The following is a 15,024-nucleotide window of genomic DNA, read 5'->3' on the forward strand; positions in this document are numbered from 1 at the left end:
CAAACGAGTTCTTGGGCAGACGAGGCCTGAGACCAAGACGAGTTGAAGAATGCACACGGACAGTCGAGGTGTTGTTGTTATTGTTACATGGATATGGATTCCGTGGGTGGAAGCGAAATTGGAGCGTGCAAAACTTTCCTCACAATCTCATTTCGCAGCTCACGGCGACCGAGACCATAATAATGAACTGTGCCTTCCCACTTTCTGCGAAAAAAGACGGGCACCAACGGGACGGAACAACCTTGTCCGGAGTCCCAACTACTCCCCCGTATAGTACGGTGGGCTAAGCGCCTAAGGTACTTACTAGGTGCCAAGGTAACTAAAGCTGTAGGCTTCGGCTGACGGATTTACTTTCATCCTTGAACCCAGTACCCTCCCGACCACGGTATTTGCTCCCTTACGGGCGCCGGGAGAACCCTCGTACGTACCGGCCTGTAGGCTGCCAATGGATGTATAAATGTCGGCAGAATAGTAAGAGACCAAGCCGTTCCCGGACCATTTCGAAAACAGACCGAGGGAGAGGACCAAGATGAGCCAGTACGGGTTGGTCTTGGACTTTTGCTTGAGGGAGTCAAAGCAGTGTGGACGTTTGTGGACGTTTTCTTCAAAGGTTGTCAAGTATGGCCTGCTGCAAGATGCGGGGGCCCTCATGTGGAGGAGGAGGAAACATGAACCACGCCCACGACTTGCCTGGACACTTCCTCCTGAAATACCTCCCTTGTTGCTCACTGCTTTACTTCACTCGTTTGACTATCCTGGTACTCTTGACCTAGTACGATTGCTGTTGATGGCTGACGAAAACGACACGCGGCCCGCCTGTCACCAATTATATTTGATTGGATGCGTCCCGTATTGTAGGGGTGGCATTGCAAGCCTTCTCAACCCCACTAACCGTAGTCAATACCTACATAGGTAATTAATACCTGGACACTATGGCTCGAGCTGGCTACTACCAAAGTCCACATCAGGCAGACGTTCTCCAAATTTTGGTCTATCCGGTGTCAACCTTCGACCTTGTCCAACTGGTATGCTGTCCATGAGATACAGCAGACCTTTGCAGGACCCCGGGCGCACGATTGATGAGTATAAATCTGGCATGGGCGACGACATTGAGCTGGGAGAGTCTGTACATGCCTATGTATCGAGTACACGCAGCTCCAATAATGCCGGTCCGAGTCAGAGTCGTCCTCAACGGCCGTCTCTGTCCTTGAAGATCCCAACGTTTCCATCCTCAAGGAGGAATCTTGAGCAGCCGGGTTCGTGGCAGTCCCGGTTCTCATTGAGAAGACATAAGCGACCTGCTCCACGACTCTTGACAAAGGTAGTGAATCTTCTGAGACTATGCTTCATGCTTCTGTGGGTGTATACAGATGCTCATTAACCTCAACCTTCACTAACCTTCCTCAGAGGAATATTGCACTGCGTCGCCTATGTCCTGGGCATCCTCAGCGCTCTCTTTCCGGATGACTTTGACCTGATTCCCATGCCCTCCAGGGAAGTCTTGATCACACCTGGAAGCACCGGGGCATGGTCAGAGGATCTCACCGCAGACGTTCAACCTCTGATGTGCCATTCCCACAATGACTACTGGCGTCGAGAACCCCTCCACCAAGCCCTCCGCGCAGGCTGTACAGGAGTCGAAGCTGACGTCTGGTACTTCGACGACCAGCTCTATGTGGCGCACACCGTATCGGGGATCCGCCAAAATCGGACCCTAAAGAACCTTTACCTCGATCCTTTGACTGAGATTCTCGATCGGCAAAACCAGCTCCCCAACTTTCTCGGCCCGCTGGGTGAGACAACACGCAACGGTGTCTTCGCCACACGTCCGATGCAAAGTCTTGTTTTACTGATCGATTTCAAAAACGACCCGGATCGCATCTGGCGCCGCTTGGAATCCCACCTAACTTACTTCCGGGACCACAAATACCTGACTCACTTCAACGGCACTGCGGTCGTTCAAGGCCCTTTGACCATCGTCGCCTCCGGAATGGCCCCTTTCCATCGCATTGTGCAAAGCTCAACCGCCCGGGATGTTTTCTACGATGCTCCACTCGATGTTCTTGCCTCGTTGACGGGTATCAGAGGATCTTCGGCCGCGTCCTTAGCCCACTATGCCGCCGACGCAGATGACCCTTCCCTCATCGACGCGCCTTCCTATCCACAGAATGCGGCTGTTTATTCCCCCGCCAACTCCTACTACGCATCCGTCTCCTTCGCCCGGTCAATCGGCTATCCCTGGCACTCGACCCTGTCACAGGCTCAACTCGATCTCCTGCGGAGACAGATTCGCGCCGCTCACAGCCGCGGCCTAAAAGTGCGGTACTGGGGCATCCCACCCTGGCCCGTCGGCTTGCGCAATTACATCTGGCGCGTTCTTGTCCGTGAAGGTGTAGATTATTTGAGTGTGGATGATGTCGCTGCTGTCACGAGGGATAATTGGGGTCCCAGGAAGGGCGGATGGGGAAGAAAATGGTGGCAATGAAGAAGAAGAAGAAGAAGGAGGAGGAGGATGAGGAGGAGGAGAAGAAAATAAAAAGTAAATTATATATACCTAGGTAGTTTGAGGTGTACCAAAGCGTTACGAGGCGGACTTAGTTATTGCGAACGACGTAGAAGCAGATTGCTCGTCGAATTCTCACGAACCGCTCTTGGACATCACTCAATGGGTGTGCCATCGCAAAACTCTCCTCAGAGCTGTGTACCCTGGAGAATTAGCGAAGATGTGAGTTACGGATCTGAGACCGATTCTGAACATGGCCAAGATGACCTCAGGTAATCAATCATAGTGCCACCGGGAGGCGTCAGAAAATGGTTTTCCTGAAGCGTGAGACCGCTGATACAAACCTGTTGGACAGAGATGGCTATGTTCCGAAGCATTGTCCCGGCACACTTGTCGTAGCCAATTTACACGGCAATCTTCCCCGTTGAGCCAAAACGCCACGGGCGCAAACTTGTTGGCCTGGCAGCCCTGACATCGATCCGAAGCGGGACAGTTGGTGTAGACGGTATGACGGTAGCCGATATCTCGAAACCTATCGTAGTACAATACGCAAAGCGTCAGCGAGCAGCACAAACATACAAGCAGGGCTTCCACCACCCGGGGGGGGAAGGGGGGGGGGCTTCCAACCAGTGTATACTCGACACGTTCGCGAAGAGCCCCAGCGCGATGCTGTGGACCGGTGCGTCTCCCCATCGTTCGTAGAAAAACCCGTTCGTGCGATCCAAAGCTTGGAAGTAAGACTCGTAGGCAGGGTGTCGCCAGAATTCGAGGTCGCCAATTTCGAAATTGCTCCAGAAATGGCACGTACTATACCCGTTGGCCCGGGCATTGTGTTCTGGTCGCCCCGTGCTGTCGGTGAGCCAACCCCAAGCCATTTGATGGCTGAGATGTTGAGGGTTTTTGGCGATGAAGTCGAGCGTCTGCGGCCATAATGATGGCAGGGTCAGGGGGTCGTCGTATATATTGATCGTAAATCCGTACACCTTGTTGTTATCCGACATGTATTGAAACACGTCGTACTCGACGGCGCAGAAGAACCTATTTCGAGAGGCCATCAGCACCGACGAACCGAGGGAGTCTGCCAGAGGGGCCCTTCGTCCACCCGTGGAGAACGTACTGTATCCACGGTTCCACGCGCCAGTAATACCGAATGTTGTCGAGTGCCGGGTGTTTGTAGAAAAAGCCTGAATACCACCGACACATTTGGTGGTAACTCAAGTCTGACGCATGTTTGACCCCCTGAGAAAGCATCTCGGCCATCCGCCGGGCCATCGTGTCCCTATCGACCGAGTCCGGGACATCCCAATGCTCCTTGGGGATCTGCTCTGTTGTGTTTTATCACAAGGAATGAGCATCAGCTGCCATGGACCGAGGCGATACCTTCCCAAGATTTCACGATACGACCGGCCACACAAAATGACATGGTGGAATCACTCACCATAAAAGCATGCGGCTTGGGTCTCCGAGGCCGTGCGGCGTTTGAACTCATCGGTGAACGGATCGTTATTGAAGAAAATCCAGGGGTATTGGAATTTCGAGTTAAAGCTTTGCTCGACCTGACGCATCGAGTAGACGATCCCGCCCAACTCTTCATTTCGAACCAGGGCGATGAACGCCGAGTCATTGCGCGATGGCTTACGGTTGCCGACGTCGTCTGCCCGTAATAATGCTGTCATGGTGAACGGCTCGCCCATCGCTGCAGAGGAGCAAATGGCTCATGTCAGAAAAAGAAGATCCAAGAGAGGAGTATAGAGGACTCGTACGTATGTGTGCGGTTCGAAGGAGAAGGTCCCCGGAGCTCATCAAAAAGTCACCCGCCAAATACCACAGAGACGAACACCCAACCAACAGCACCAGAAGGTAGGCTAGCTGTCGTCGACGCCGTGGCGGTAACATGTCTACAGTCACCTGAAGTCCCCAGACAGAAACCCTCCTTTGTCTCAACCAATGCTTTGGCAAACTGTTTTCGCGCCCGCGTCAACCAAACACCATGGCCATCTGAAAACCCGGTCAGCGAGGATAACGAGCATCTTGCGAAGCGATATATAATGTTATGGAGCGTGATTGGTACCGGGCGGGTGGCGGATGTTGATGCTCGGCCGAATATGGTCGTATGCGCGTCCCAGTCCAACCAATGGCATGGGAACTGTTGGTCACTGAAAGCAAGCCTCGTCGCCTCTAGCGTTGTTTTCAAGATCTAAAGGGTGGGGTGTGTCGATGGGTTGACGGAGAGGACTCTACACCGTAACGAGGCAACGGGATTCTCGGTCGAAGGCGCTCGATGGAGGGTCATTCGCATGCACCATGACGAAAGCATGCTCAGATACAACAGTCGCCTTCATGCTGACGGCTTTTTCTACATTGATCCAAGGAACGGGAAGACCTGTCTCATGTGCCAGCGAGAAGGGTCGCACAGGCTCGACTAGGTATGAAGACCCAGTCCCATAGTACGGGTCACGATATGCCCGCTCAGCCTCTGTGGTGACGTGTAACACGTTCTATGGGACTTCTGGTCCAGAAAACAACCCCTGCTCCGTAGTCGCACATTCGGGATAGAAAGCCTGGCTGCCTGTCAAACTGTTCCCTGGCTCGACATTCTTTCACCCTCGACCCACAGTACATACCGATCCCCAATACCCACCGATGATGTGACCTCCTTCCCATTTTGGGAGCTACGGCCGATTTTCACCTGATGAGTCTCAGCTTGCGACTACGGTTTCCCATTTCTTGTTTCTCATTTCTTGTTTCTCAAAAATCCGACTACGTCTCTAGGCCTATCTGTAGGTGCACGGAGAGAGGACGGAACCTCTGCATTGTCGTTCAGAACACTAAAATGGCTGCGAACATCTCAGTGTGGTTTTCATACATTCTAGATTGGGTTGTGGAACTATTAGTCTATTCCGCCGCTCTAGCTAGCTCTCTTTTAACAATTCTGTCTTGCCAGCGCACTCCAAACTACATTATCGGCAAATTCATGCTTCACGTCCTGATAATATTGGTGTTTCGTATATACGACTATCTAGTCATACTTTTGACTCTCGATCCCGAGATTTATGCTTGTATTGAGCTGATATACTACCCCATACTGATTGCTTTCTGCGTACTGTTTATGTCGTGCCCACTGTAATCCGAAGTTGGCTTCACCTTCCTGCATGAAGTGTCCCACGCCTCATTCTTTATCCTTATCTGAAGACCCTCCGCTCTCATCGGATACCCGCTTCGTACGTTTGCCCAAAGCCTTCCCGAGGGCTGCCTCAGCTTTGGCGGTGGCTTCATCCTATGAAAGCTTATGCACCATGGCAAAGTGCTTACGTAACTTGGCAACCTGGGTAAACGACGCCGTCGATTTGCAGTCCATTTCTGGGCAATTGACAGCTGTAGGTGGTTTTCGTTTTCGCATTTTTTTGTTGAGGGTTTCCTCTGCCAGGATAACGGCCTCTTCGTCTGGCATTCCGTGAGCAGTCTTCAGATGGTCTCGGAGGCTGGATAGTTGTGTGAAAGGAGCCTCAAGCTTGCAGCCAGACTTGGGACATTGACGTGGCTCCGTCTTTTTGACATCACGCTTTTTAGACCACCCTACATTGACCTTGCGCTCCGGAAGGTATTGTTGTACCTCGAGTGCGTTGAGTTGATGTTTGTACTTCAAATGAATACTTAGTAGGTTGCACCGCTCGAATACCAACTCCAAACCACAATCTTGAATGAGTGGACATTGCTGAGGTTGGGGCAGACCGTCGTGCTCCGTTCTTTGATGTTTGCAGTACTCATAATAGGTTTGATACACTGGTGATGTGTCTGGATCACAGCCTGATTGACATTTGCGCGGTTTCCATTCATGCGTCTGGTACTTGTGATTGAGCAGAGCCTTTCGGTTTTTGAAAACTTTGCCGCAGCCTTCCTCTGAACAGCGGTGTTCCTCGTGTACTGTGTCTTGCTCGACGTCATGACCATCGGGGCCGGTGCAAGTGGCTTGATGCTTCTGAACAACGTAGGGATCCCATCTAGCATAGCCACACCCTTTGTTGCAGTGGTGTAGAAAAGCGACCGGGTCGTTTCTGCTCCCTCCGGTAGGAACGTGCTTTGCAATCTCCTCAGCATCATTGTGATCCCACTTGCCAATGATTCTGAACTCGTTGATGGCGGCAAAATGGTCAACAAAGGCATCACCTGCGAGCTCCCACGGCGTGTTGAAGGCTTCTTCTGTCATCAAGGAGCCGATGGACGCCATTAATAGATCATGCTCCAAAGCCTGGGCCTCCTCGGGATTTATAGAATCGTTTTCAGAGTCAGAGGGTCCGGCAGCGGCAGGCGTAATGAATTGCTGAACTATGTTGACGCTCGAGGTGTCAACTGAGAGCTGCTCCATATCTTCGAGAGCCATGTCGGAAATGCGTCGTTCCGGAACGCTCTCGTCCAATGCTTGTTGAGTACTGAGGACTGCGGTAGCAGAGGGCGCAAGGAGTTCTGCTCTCAATCAGCCATCATTCCGCGCGACTGTGTAACAATCAACCTACCAGGATCAATCAGCTGTCGAGGTACTGTGTGTTTAGGGGCCTGCACATTAATCTCGGAATCAGTGAGCCCTCTCAGCGGCAGGCGAGGGTTGTTGGAGCCGCCTGATGCAGTAGAGGTGCCAGTCGTAGCATCGTCGGGTACCGCGGTCGAGCTGGTCTTACGCTTTTTGGTTGCATGATTGTCTTGGGCGAGATTCCGTTTCGGAAGAGGAGCACGCTGTGCCTGATCCTTGAGGCGGAGTTCCTTGATCAAGGAGCGGCGAGCAGATCCGACAGCGTCGATTCCTTTTTCTGCTGCCAAGGCATCTATCTCACGATTTGCAAAGGTTGGACGCCGGATAGGTGGCAGACGCTCATCAGCTTCTGCCTCTCGCCACTCGGGAGCCAAGCGGTCCTGGAAAGGCGCTTTTGCTCTGGCATTGAAAGTCTGCTCTTGGGCGGGACCCACGTAGCCTTCAGTCACACCAGTGTTGAGACTCTTACGCTTATGACCCAATCCAGAAGCCACAGCTTTACTGGCCGTACCTTTAAGAGGTTTGTTCAAGTGAGCAATATCGCGTGCCGATCCACGACGGAGTGCCTGCGGTGTGATGGGCTTCAGGAGACCTGTGATGCATGACATGACACCCATGGTATCACGAGCCTGCGACGTTCCGGCTGGATGGTCATAGTCAAGGAGGTGGGCTCTCTTGATCTTGCAAAGAACGGGACGGTCCGGGAATCGCCATTGCACCAGTCGACCCCTCTGGCCCGATGTATGTTTCAGGACCTCCGCAAGGGTACGACCATACGTATTACCCTGACGCAGAGCATGGATGATCAGAAGCTTGACAGTGCAACTTGTGCTTTGAGAGGGATCGTCTAGTGGGTCGAACCACTTGATCTCATCTACGTTGGTCGTGTCCCTACGAAAAAGTCAGAGTCAGCCATTCTGGAAGATTTCGACGACGTCGATTTCTATCAGCAGGGCGTGCCGAGAACTTACTTCAACCCTTTCGTGAATCTCAATGTGACCTTGGCACGGAGTTGTTGGATGCTGGACGCATCCTTGTCAAGCCTCAACTCGATGTCTTTCCATTTGACATATTGATCGCCTTGATAAAGATATGTTCTTGCCACATCACCTGGACGAGCACTGCAGGCGACTTGTAGCATGATACCAAGCACACGTTGAATTGTAACGTCCCAGTTGTGAACCCCGTTTTGAAAAGCTGATCGGAAGTAGTCTCGGGTCATTCTCTGCACGAGATTGAAACCAGCCCATTGCTTGGAAACCCATTGGCCTTTGGTCAAATTCCCTGCTGAGACTTGCTGACTGAGATATGCGTTGATTCTAGATACTTCGTGAGTTCCATAGTGAGTGCTTATGTCTTTGTATTGAAAGCGTAGGTAGCAGATAAGCTGATACCAGTAGTCCTTGATTGTTTCAATGCTGACCACGGGCTTCGTCTTGTGACAAGGCTTGAGCCTTTTGACCAAGGTGACGATGAATCGTTGAATATTTTCACCGGAGAGGCATGTCTTGGGGCTATCCAGAAAACAAATTAGCTGTCTTGTCAACAACCATAGGGGCTTCGGCTAAGCTTACTCATGATTGATGGTGTTCATGAACGCATCGACATTGGTCTTGATGTAGGATTGTTGATAGGCTGAACTGGGAGCGCCATGGAGGTAAGACTGCTTTCGAACTGCCTTCTTCGAATCGACGCGGTCGGTTGCCTGGTGTAGAAGGATTTCTTCTCGAGTTCTCCTACCAGCATTCTCAAACCGTGCGTAGGGATTGGTGCTCGAGTTCCCTTCTGCCTCCGAGTCCTCAAACTCAGAGGAGTGGAGCTCGAGGCTCACGTCCTCATGTGCCATGTCTGAGGATTGACTAGACAGAAGAGACTGTTAGAGTAAGCTGAATCCGTCGTGGCAGATGATGGGGTTAACAGGAAGAGGGAAGAGGTTTAGAGAGGAACAAGCAGTATAAGGAAGTGGCGCAGGCAAGTTAGGCAGTAGTTTATCCTTCTAAAGGCAGGTGCAACGCAAGCAATAAGTAATGTCACGAATCTTGTTTCTATACAGTGCAGCAAGTGTTCCATCAGGGCCACATGGAATGTGTCATTACTGTTCAAGGGCATATTGTGAAAGTAATTCTTGTTCCAGATATTCTTCTTCTTGGCCTATGGCGATATCTAGGTTCTTCAGGCATCTCCACTGTCTTCCTCCGTCTCTCGCTCAACAGCGCATACTGGACAGCCACAAGAACTTTGCTCTGCTTCCGTAGCCTTGATTTCTTCTTCGGTGAGAGGCTCACCGGACTCCCGAAACGTACCCCGCTTACAGGGTATATACTCGTACATCTCTTCGTCGTCGTCGTCGACATCATCAATCTCTTCGTCCAGCGCAGGTATGCCAAGAGCTTCCAAGTTATCGCGTTCTCGCTGCATTCCTTCCTATTTATGATCAGCTCTGGCATGAAATCGACAGCGTCGAATACTTACAGCCTTTCTGCAAATGGCCTCCAACCGTTGGTTGAAGCGTTGTCGAGTCTCTTCGAATTGGAAGTCTGATTTGACTTTATCTAGAAGTGTCTCGTCGTCTATTGGCGAAGGATCGTTGTGTTGGTCATCGAGGACTTCTTCTGCCTCATCTGAGCCTATCTCTTCATCATCCTCGGAGACTGGGTTGAATTCATCTCGAAGAGTCTCGTCGTCTTTTGGCGAAGGATCGTCATGTTGGTCATCAAGGACTTCTTTTGCCTTATCTGAGTCGACCGCTTTGCCCTGCTCTCGGAATGAGCGAAACGAGTTGATCCAGCTTCGGGATGCCGACTTGCGGTCCTCATTTATGCGTTCTTCCTTCTCTTTCTGTATCTCTGCTAGTTCTTTGTTGGATTCTGCGATTTCCTGATCAAACTCTTCCATTTCACACTCATGGTCATGGCCATCTGAGCCTGATGATTCCGCGGGATTGTCCTCAGCCGACGCCGTCGATTCGGTGGAGTCGTGGTCCTGAGATTGAACATCCTCAACGCATCGAGAAGCCATATTGACGCAATGATATCGATGGTTATAGGTCTGACTAGGGCAGCTGGATGAGGGTAGAGAGAGTTGTAGATGAGAAGGACAGAGGAGAAGCGAAGTTGAGGAGGGAAAATGTTGCACATCCAAGTCTAGGTCATCGTGGAGTGAGGCAGAAGTGAAGCAAAACTAAGTCTAGGCTGTTATTGATTAGGGTGATACCAGGTATATAGTCGTCCTCATTATATTTTCGGAAACCTTTTACTTATCACTTCTACAACCTCCTTGTATTCTCTCTATCCTCATCATCACAAACACACAGTATGGCGCCGCCTAGGCATCTCCCTGAGGAGATTCAGGCAGCAGTACTCAGAATCAAAGACGTTGAAGTTAACAATAACACACCAAAGATCCTCAACCATGCCGTCGTTGAAGCCTTCTCAGAAGAATATCTTAAGGGTCTTAAACCCGGAACTTTTCTTCTTGGCACTCCAGATGAAGAAGACGAGCTTGCTCGTTCCAGTACCTCTCGCGGAGACGACAGCGTCGGTTTTGACTCTCTACCATCTTTTGGAACTCAAGACAGGAGGAGTGATGATAATGAAGAGGATCTATTGTCTGATAGCATGTCCCTTGATGAAGATCTCTATCAAGACGAAGATGAGATCCCAATGGGAATCGAACCAGATCGAAAGATCTTGGTAGATGGAGAGACGTATCATGTCGCTGAGTATCTAGGAAAGTCTTGGGTGGCAGAAATTGTATGTTGCTACAACTGTGTTGAGTCACATTGTACAGTCTGAACTAACAAAAATCAGATGGCACAGCATAATGTCAAGCCTCTCCAAAAGCCCCCAAACATTCTTTTCAATCCCTTTGACCACCAGCTCAAGGGAGCGGCGCAGATCGACCACTGCCTTGAAGGCGTATTCAAGTTCTTTTTGCTTGGCGACCGCATGGGGATGGGAAAAACACTGACCGCAACCCTGGCAATGTGGATACGTAAGGACGAACCGGGGATGAGCTTGGTGGTGGCACCCGCTAGTGTATGTGCGCAGTGGGTAAACGACATACATCGCTATTTTGATGAGGTAAGCTACAATTATTTCGCCATCGACGCGGTCGGTTTTGCCATGATTGCTCACGCTACCGTCTCAGGAAGGTGGACTGAGGGCATACTGGCTTCACGACCCGAGAAAATCGGCATCTTGGCTGCTCTCCCAAGGCTTTGACATTATTGTGGTTTCTTACGAATTTCTTGAAACGTCCCTAAGGCCAATCCAAGCATTTAAAGGCAGTATCGAGGCATATGCCAACGCAACAAGACATGCCACTAAGAAGGTACACTACCCAAAGCGCCCGACCTCGGCTTTATTCTCGAAGATATGGAAAGTTACTCAGCAGCCTTGGAAGAGAACAGTCCTGGATGAAGCTCACTGTGTGAGCAAGCGTTCTGGCAAACGTCACCAAGCCATACTCAAGCTGCCAACAGTAGGTGTCGTGTGTCTTTCTGGCACGGCAGCTCATAATAAGTGGACTGCCTTCTCCGGATATCTTGATTTCGTCAAAGCGCATCCATGGACAAGTCATGCCCGCTTCATGCGGACCTTTTGTGGAGCAAATGCAAATCCCAGTAATCCTGGAGTGGTAGAAACAAGGCTCCTACAACGGATGTTGCAAGCCATTCTGGTTGCGCGGCCTTTGGATGCTGAAGGAATGTCAAGATTGCATGGTCTGACAGCTTTTGCCGTTTGTTTCGAGCTAGATCCCTTTGACCAAATCTTGGTCGCAACATACACGCAAAAGTATAAAGAAGAGGTCGTCAAGACCGCCCGGATGGGGGACGACCAAACCGATCAACTCAAAAACGACGGCGACGATTCTCGATCGGCGATGGGTTGGGCATCGAAGGCTCGCTGTGCAGCCGCCCACCCGTTGCTTCTCGCTGAGATCCCAAAGAAAGCCAATGTGCAAGTTCCTGAGACCTCAGAGCAAGGGCCTACATTCGGCAGACTCAAGACGATTACTGAAGACATCCTGGACACAGAACGTGATTATTGGCTTGGCTTGGTGCAGAAAGATTCCCGGCTTATGGAGAATTCTGCTCGTGTCAGAGTTTGTGTTGCAACATACCTCTGGTATCGTGCACAGTATCCAGGCGAAAAGATCGCCATTGCCTCAGTGTCTCTCAAGATTCTGGACATCATGGATGAGGTCCTCAAGAAACGTTTGCAAATCGACGCCGTCCGTTTCGACGGTACTGTGGCCCCACAGAAGAGGCATGCGACACTACGAAAGATGGAAGTTGCCGCACCAGAAGTACCACTTCTGATAACGGCTGGCGCTGGTAAGTCAAGGTGCTACCTAACGAGACAATTACCTGACCTGTAATACTTAGGTGCCTTCGGTATCAACTTACCATTTATCTCTTGTCTCATCCAGATGGAGCCGTGGTGGAATATCAATATGGAACTCCAGTATACCTTCCGTGCCTATCGTCTTGGACAACAGAAACAAGTCAAGTACATCCGCTTGGAAGCCACAAATAGTGCCATCGACCAAGAAACCATCGAGGTACAACTCAGGAAGAAGGCCGTCAACGACCGTGTCATGGCACCTCTCACCCATAGCCACAAAGATGAACCAAAGATCCTGGACCTCTGGGTCTAGCACAACGGAAGGTTCTGATCATTGAGAATAGGGAAGAATCGACGCCGTCGCTTTCCCCTTGCCAGACAGAAGTATACTTTCGAAGTCTCAGGAGGAACCAAGAAGAGAGGATTTTCATAACCTGTCTGCTTTTCTACATAGACATACCACATTGCATTCTTCCAAGAGATGATATTAGAGTCTGATACCGAGCAACTAAACTCGGCCACAATAACAATATTGCGCTGTGAGCATAGAGGTGTTCTTAAGGTGGAGGAACAGACTATAGTCTGATAGAAGAAGCACATGGTGCATTTTGTATTTATCAAGAGCAATGGCTCTGCAGCTGGCGGTCCCCGATGGACTAATTTGGGCGACCCGTCGGGGTGACTCAGTCCAAATGCAGTGAAGTGAAATGATCTGGTAGGTAGCTGTGTCTGATCCCACTGCTCACCTTCTTGTCACTTTGTTCTCCCAAACCACCCTCTTTCATAGACCATTTTCCTTGTGGAAAGCGGCATCTAGTCCATCGACGCGGTCGATAACGGCGCTTCTCAACATGGCAACAAGAGAGGAGATACGGGAGGGCAAGAAGGCCAAGGTGACTCAAATAAAGGACCTTGCGTTTAACATGTTCGGCAAGGCGATGGAGGACGGCGTCAGCGATAGGGAGAACCCTCAAGTGATAGTGGCCCGGGACCATACCAGCGTCAACTGGATGGTAATTTTGAAAAAGCCGGACCAAATTGACCCAAATGCCAGCCTCTTTCGTGCGAAAATGGACTTTACCCCGCGAGAAGCAGAAACAGATTTGGCTCCTCAAATTGGCACTCAGCACTATTTAATTGTTGGTTACGCCAAAGCAGACCTCGACAAGAAGTATTTCCAGCAAGACGCAGGCGTCACGGCCAAGATGATCGGATACGATCGTCCGGCAGAGATTCTCCCCTGGATTGATTCACAGAATCCTACCTGCTACGTGGTCACCCCCATTACCGATGCTGTCCCAGAACAGAAGAAGTTGTACGTTCTGTTGGCGCAAAAGGCTGGCTTGTGTACCCCTTATCAGATCTCGAAGGACATGGTCTTCTGGCGTTGGGAGTATCGCAGTGATGACAAAAGTCTATCAAAAAGAAAGGTTGCTTGGCCCAATCTGATGACCCAACACTCCGTGCGTGTGGGAACAAACCTGCCGGCCTCAAGCAAACAAGAGGTGTTCAAACGCGCCCAGAACGTGGGCAAGGTCATCGTGGAGCCTCACGAAGACTTGGGCAATGAAATGAAGATGATGGCACTGGCATTCAAGGAAACCAAGAAACCCTGGTTTTTGGCTGAAATGAAGAGGCTTCTCAAGAGAGCCAACATCGACCTCGATTATAGGCCCTTGCTACCAAACAAGGGTCTCCGAACTTTCGTCTTACTCGACGGCGTCGATTTCGGAGAGGACGATGCGAAGTGTGTAGTCGAAGAGGTGGCTTCGATGTGGCCTGAAGTTGAAGGCATGACTGCGGACAAGGTTCTGTACCTCAACAAACTTCTTCGCCAGGAAGGATTTCAAATCAAACTCTTCCAGTTGAAGGGACTCCTTGCGGAAGCAATGTATCAGCTAGCGGAGGTCACTCCTGACAACCCCTTGATGGATGAAACAGGCTTTGTTGCTACTCTCGCTGCCACGCTCGACCGAGTCGTTGGTAAGGAGGCACAACCAAAACCGACAGCGACGAATATGACCGAGGAAGCCCGTGACGCACTGCTTGCTGCTGTCCTGACCAAGCTGAAGGAGATATTGGAGGTTTACCACAAATTCCACGACGATCTGAATGCCCTTTTTGGCGACCATGTTCTTGAGGGCGCTGGGCCGTATGATTTCTGGAGCAAATTCAAAGAGTCTCCGGACACCGACTCTGCTAGGATGTGCTTTTTCCACGTTTTCAAATTCATGGCGGTAGAAGAGCAGCACGTTCTCCATGAGGGTTTCATCAAGCCCCTTCGGGAAGTGGTCCAGGTGCTCGAGAACTTGGATCTATCTGCCAACTGAGGTCTAGAGGCCTTCTGCTTTGGCATTCTTGTCCAACTCATGGCGAAGTATTTACAGTGGCGGGGATTAGGATCGACAGAGGGCGAGGAGGCAGCGCTTCTGGAACTCGGACTGGATCGAGGATGATTGTTGTCTTTCGGGGTTAGCTCGAGGGGCAGGCTTTTGGTACACTATCTCGGGTGATGAGTTGGATTACGCGGTTTCTGTGGTCCTTAGATGACACATGCAACGGGTTCGCGTCTCTGGTAGCTCCGAAGACCTGGCATCATTGACAGGTTGACAGAGCTCCATTCCCGCAGCCGCTTGACAGTAGAA

General features: G+C 50.8%; 6 protein-coding genes across 6 annotated transcripts; 3 read left to right on the forward strand and 3 right to left on the reverse strand.

Moving 5' to 3' along the window:
* Window positions 1-1,036: 1,036 nt before the first annotated feature.
* On the forward strand, window positions 1,037-2,485 carry PV08_05894 (uncharacterized protein; the record flags this gene model as incomplete). The annotated part of the gene is made up of 2 exons (XM_016380233.1): window positions 1,037-1,356; window positions 1,408-2,485. 2 exons carry the CDS (start codon window positions 1,037-1,039, stop codon window positions 2,483-2,485), a joined length of 1,398 nt encoding a protein of 465 aa, XP_016236060.1.
* Window positions 2,486-2,730: 245 nt separating this feature from the next.
* On the reverse strand, window positions 2,731-4,197 carry PV08_05895 (uncharacterized protein; the record flags this gene model as incomplete). Its single annotated transcript, XM_016380234.1, has 5 exons — window positions 2,731-2,847; window positions 2,912-3,035; window positions 3,131-3,541; window positions 3,621-3,828; window positions 3,942-4,197. The coding sequence occupies 5 exons, from the start codon at window positions 4,195-4,197 to the stop codon at window positions 2,731-2,733; spliced, it is 1,116 nt and encodes a 371-aa protein (XP_016236061.1).
* Window positions 4,198-5,780: 1,583 nt separating this feature from the next.
* PV08_05896 (uncharacterized protein) lies at window positions 5,781-8,877 on the reverse strand (the record flags this gene model as incomplete). Its single annotated transcript, XM_016380235.1, has 4 exons — window positions 5,781-6,967; window positions 7,018-7,922; window positions 8,003-8,545; window positions 8,606-8,877. The coding sequence occupies 4 exons, from the start codon at window positions 8,875-8,877 to the stop codon at window positions 5,781-5,783; spliced, it is 2,907 nt and encodes a 968-aa protein (XP_016236062.1).
* Window positions 8,878-9,203: 326 nt separating this feature from the next.
* On the reverse strand, window positions 9,204-10,049 carry PV08_05897 (uncharacterized protein; the record flags this gene model as incomplete). Its single annotated transcript, XM_016380236.1, has 2 exons — window positions 9,204-9,455; window positions 9,504-10,049. The coding sequence occupies 2 exons, from the start codon at window positions 10,047-10,049 to the stop codon at window positions 9,204-9,206; spliced, it is 798 nt and encodes a 265-aa protein (XP_016236063.1).
* A 296-nt stretch (window positions 10,050-10,345) lies between these two features.
* On the forward strand, window positions 10,346-12,692 carry PV08_05898 (uncharacterized protein; the record flags this gene model as incomplete). Its single annotated transcript, XM_016380237.1, has 4 exons — window positions 10,346-10,783; window positions 10,841-11,113; window positions 11,181-12,369; window positions 12,421-12,692. 4 exons carry the CDS (start codon window positions 10,346-10,348, stop codon window positions 12,690-12,692), a joined length of 2,172 nt encoding a protein of 723 aa, XP_016236064.1.
* Window positions 12,693-13,230: 538 nt separating this feature from the next.
* PV08_05899 (uncharacterized protein) lies at window positions 13,231-14,709 on the forward strand (the record flags this gene model as incomplete). The annotated part of the gene is made up of 1 exon (XM_016380238.1): window positions 13,231-14,709. One exon carries the CDS (start codon window positions 13,231-13,233, stop codon window positions 14,707-14,709), a length of 1,479 nt encoding a protein of 492 aa, XP_016236065.1.
* Between the last annotated feature and the right edge of the window lie 315 nt (window positions 14,710-15,024).

This window comes from Exophiala spinifera, assembly GCF_000836115.1.
Source record: "Exophiala spinifera strain CBS 89968 unplaced genomic scaffold supercont1.4, whole genome shotgun sequence".
Classification (NCBI taxonomy): domain Eukaryota; kingdom Fungi; phylum Ascomycota; class Eurotiomycetes; order Chaetothyriales; family Herpotrichiellaceae; genus Exophiala; species Exophiala spinifera.